The 4,454-nt window shown below is 32.8% G+C and overlaps 1 protein-coding gene across 1 annotated transcript; it reads left to right on the top strand.

Annotated features, from left to right (window-relative positions):
• LOC105163647 (ubiquitin-conjugating enzyme E2 19) lies at nucleotides 1–1,799 on the top strand. Its single transcript, XM_011082075.3, has 6 exons — nucleotides 1–351; nucleotides 639–666; nucleotides 807–1,034; nucleotides 1,120–1,183; nucleotides 1,271–1,330; nucleotides 1,591–1,799. The coding sequence occupies exons 1-6, from the start codon at nucleotides 221–223 to the stop codon at nucleotides 1,632–1,634; spliced, it is 555 nt and encodes a 184-aa protein (XP_011080377.2). The 5' UTR covers nucleotides 1–220; the 3' UTR covers nucleotides 1,635–1,799.
• The last annotated feature ends 2,655 nt before the right edge of the window (nucleotides 1,800–4,454 follow it).

Here is a 4,454-nt window from a genome sequence, read left to right as displayed (position 1 = left end):
AGCTTCTGTTCCCGTCTACTCTCTTTCTCTCTCTCTAAACTCTCTCTTTTTCTCTCTTTCGCATCGCTGGTCGAAGAAGAAGAGACCCCTTTCAGTTGTTACTCTAAACTGTCTCTTCTTCTTCGATTTTGCGCAGATTCTTGAATTCTTAGAGCTGTATTTTTCATTCTCTTGGAATCTGTTATCTGAATTAAACAGAGATCGAAAAGAAGAGGAAAAGATGGCGACAATCAACGTTCACCACCAAGACAGCAACCCCAACACTCCCGCCGCCACGGCGCCGGCGGTGTCCACGGCAAAGCAGGCTGTTCCCACTGCCAAAACCGTTGATACTCAGTCTGTGCTGAAAAGGTATAGCTCTATAAATTTCCTTGATCTCTCTTTTCTCTATTAAGATTCTGATGTATTTGCCCTAGGAAATTAAGATTCTGTAATTAGTGTTTAAGTGAACAATATGTTCATATATATGGGTCAAATGTGCTAAGTCGATAAACTATAGGATCAAAAGTGGAGCACCCTCTTTCATGTGGGGCCAAAAGTGCAATTTTCTGTGAATCATGTAATGTTTTTGTATGGTATTTACGTCTCCCATCTATGGTTATCTGACGGTACTTTGAATGATTTATCAAATTAAACAGGTTGCAATCTGAGCTAATGGCCTTAATGGTGAGAACTATGGATCCTGACTCCATTCTTTTTAAATCCACGAACCTTGCTTCTGAATAAGCAAGATTGATCCCTTTCAAGAATTATCATTAGCTGACTCTTATTTTCTTTGCAATCCCCTTTATGCGTAAAATCCATAGATGGGTGGCGATTCCGGGGTTTCAGCCTTCCCTGAGGAGGACAACATATTCTGCTGGAAAGGAACGATCACTGGCAGCAAAGATACCGTCTTTGAGGGAACTGAATACAAGTTATCCCTTTCTTTTCCCTCCGACTATCCTTTCAAGCCCCCTAAGGTTAAATTCGAGACGGCTTGCTTCCATCCCAATGTCGATGTATATGGGAATATATGCTTGGACATATTACAGGTTGCTTATGATGAACTTTGCCTTTGAAACTATCCTAATTTTCTCACATGATGTATCTGACTGTTCTTTTTCTGATCTTTCACAGGATAAGTGGTCATCTGCCTATGATGTTAGGACAATCTTGCTGTCAATCCAGAGTTTACTTGGAGGTAACTTTTATGCCCTTTGTTTCACCCTTACCATTTGATTGTCCTACTTTAGTTGTTTACTGAATTTGTCTATTATGTCTTATTTAGAGCCAAACATCAGTTCACCTCTCAACACTCAGGCAGCATCACTTTGGGGCAACCAAGAAGGTAATAATACTACACTACTTAAAACATGTGTTTCTTGGAAATTTTTTTACCCAAATCAAGTTTGGTCGAACCAAACCGATCACAAAGTGCAAGTGTACCATGTAATTGATCATTTTTCTTGAATTATACACCAATCATATTGGAAGTGTATTGTGCTTACCATATAATTGGTTCAAGTTTAACTAAATCCGATTTGAGTTGGAATATTCCCTGTTACATGAGGTCGTACCTCTAAGTATAGTTTTTCCTATCAACTGCAGAGTATAGGAAGATGCTGGAGAAATTATACAAGCCAAGTGCATAGAAATTTCTCACAGGAGCTAATTAGACAGATGGAAGCTTGGTTGAGATTGATTCTTTCTGCAGCATGATGTTCACTTCATTCTCTAATGTCAAGAGATTAGTCTTTTGACGTGAAACGAAAATTGTACTTTCGATGATTATAGTAAAGTTTCTCGTGCCAAGAAAATGTGGAACTTTTAGCCTATGTTTGGATTTGTGTTTTGGGCCATTTTTAAGATGGGCCAAAACCAAATCCATGTTTTGTTTAGAATTTTGCACATAATTAGGTCTGAGAGTGTTTTGCTTGGGTTTTTTATGCCCAAGCAAAATACTTTGCAGATTTTTTTTAAAAATATTTTTTTTCTCTTTTTTCTTCTTTTATTTTTTTTCTTCTTTTCTCTTTTTTTAAAAATTATTTGTATTATATGTATTATATATTATTTAATATATAATATATGTCAAATGTAATCAATTAGTACTATTAAAAATTAATTATTAACTTATGAAACCATTAATATTAAAGATATTTACTATCAATGCTACTTAGTTTATATTTAAACTTTTCTACCTAACAAAAATACTGTAGCAGTTGCGTATACTAAGGACAGTATATTAGTACTATATACTTAATTCGTATTTTTATTACTTCAATTATCTATTAAAATTTATCAGTTCGAATATGAAAGTCTAATGAATGTATTTTCAACATGTTAGTATAGTGCATTTAACTCTTAATTATAAATTTTTTCAACTTAAACTATTTAAATCTTTTGTACTCAAAATTTTTCCTATTTCAATGAAATATTTGAGAAATTTGAAAATTGAGGACAATATACCAACTCTTTATTCTAAAATTTTTATTTGAATTTTATATCTTATGTTTTTTCATTCTAAAGATTCTCATTTTGGAGACAATACTACAATGTATTTAATTATGCATTAAATTTGTAATTATAATTTAAAATGTAAAATGAAATTCCTCAACAAAGAAAATTACTTACCATACATGCGTACACATATATTTCACTAACAAACAAAATATATGCATACACATATCCCAATGAAAAGTAATTCATGTCTCCCAAATCCCAATTTCAAACCTACACCCCTTATTTTACTCTATTTTATATATATCAAAGTACAAATCCAAACATACCATCTATCTCAAACACATACTTATTTATCTCTATTTTTTTCTCTCTCTATCTCCAAAAACACTCAAAATACTAATTGAAACATAATGTTAATTTCTATCAAAGAGGTTGATTTCGTCATCAAGAAACAATTTGTGTGTTTACTATAAGATATAAAGTAAATTATAACGAGCTACCATGGGATTAATTATTTAAATATTTTTTAAAAAATTATAAATACATAATTTTTATAATAATATAACAAATTTATAACGAGTTGTGGATCACATCTACGATCTGAACTAAAAAAAGGTTTGAAAAAAAGCACCATATTGTGGATAGCATTCACGACTTGGTATCGTGGTTGAAGTCGTGGATGTCAGCCACGACATCCTCTTTTCATTTTTTTGTTTAGTTTTATTTTTTATAAAATAATTATATTTAATTAATTGTTAACAACTTATTAAAATTTAAAAAATTATAATATTAAAATTGTATTAATTTAAAAAATTGACCAAGTATTTTGCAACTTAGAGTTCGAAGGTCAAGTGGAAAGTGAATATGTAGACAGCGCAACCCATATATTCGCTTAAGCATACATCATTAGTTGATTGATTGATATTTACTTTTTTTAGATATGTTTTGTAAATAGGAGCTGTGAGGGATTTTAAAATAAAAGATTGGACGTTGGATAATAACCAAATATGAAGAGGACCATACATATATTTTGAATTATATGTCCCTTGAACATGATAATCTAGATAGTGATTATATTGCTTTTTTGAATTTACGACAGGTAAAATACAACCTTGCATACGGAATAAAACATGTCATTCAAATTATGAAAAATCATATAGGGTACGACATATACCAAAAGGCATGGTACAGTTTGAAGATGGCACGTGAATTTGTTTACGGCACATGGGAGAGCTCAATTCGAAAGCTACCAAAATACGTGGGAGCTCTCCAAAAATTTAATACAAGAACTATTATTGAATGAGAACACAAAGCCTTCCAACCATCAACTGATGCATATGTGTTAGGATACATCTTCTAGACGTTCAAACCGTATATTGAAGGGTTCCAATACTATCGCAAACTTATCAGTATAGATGAAACTCATTTATACACAAAGTACAAACACAAAATGTTGATTGCTGCTGCCACAAATGAAAATCAACAGTTTGCAATTGTCAATGAAAAATCATATTCATCTTGAAAGTGGTTCTTAGATATTTGAACAGACATATTATACGGGAGCGACGTGGGATGTGCTTAGCCATCACCCCGGTATAATTAAAACAGTAGGTGAAAGTTCGAATTTTGTGCCACCTCACTGCATGCAACAATATTTCAACAATCGTTACAAAAATATCGTGTTGAAAGATCTTTATTGGAGAGTTGACTCTGAATATTAAATCAGAAAATTCAATCGAATTATGCAAGAGATAATGAACCAAAAACTAGGTGCATTTGAATTCTTAGACCAGATTAACATAAAAAATGGACAGTTTCACATGAAGGTGGATGGTAATGTGGTATTTTGACGACCGACATGTCAAACTGCGTCAATGGGTTTTGAAAGGGGCTCGCCGACTACCGCTGACAGCAATAGCTGAGATGACGCTTCAACGTACTGTCCATTATTTTTGTGAGAGGTCTGCGAAGAGTACTGTAATGTTGACCAACAACCAACTGTGGACAGATTT

This window comes from Sesamum indicum, linkage group LG6, assembly GCF_026168435.1.
Source record: "Sesamum indicum cultivar Baizhima isolate 11 linkage group LG6, ASM2616843v1, whole genome shotgun sequence".
In the NCBI taxonomy this organism is placed as follows: Eukaryota; Viridiplantae; Streptophyta; class Magnoliopsida; order Lamiales; family Pedaliaceae; genus Sesamum; species Sesamum indicum.
The sequence above is the reverse complement of the archived record's forward strand: the minus strand, read 5'-3'. Positions and strand labels throughout refer to the sequence as shown.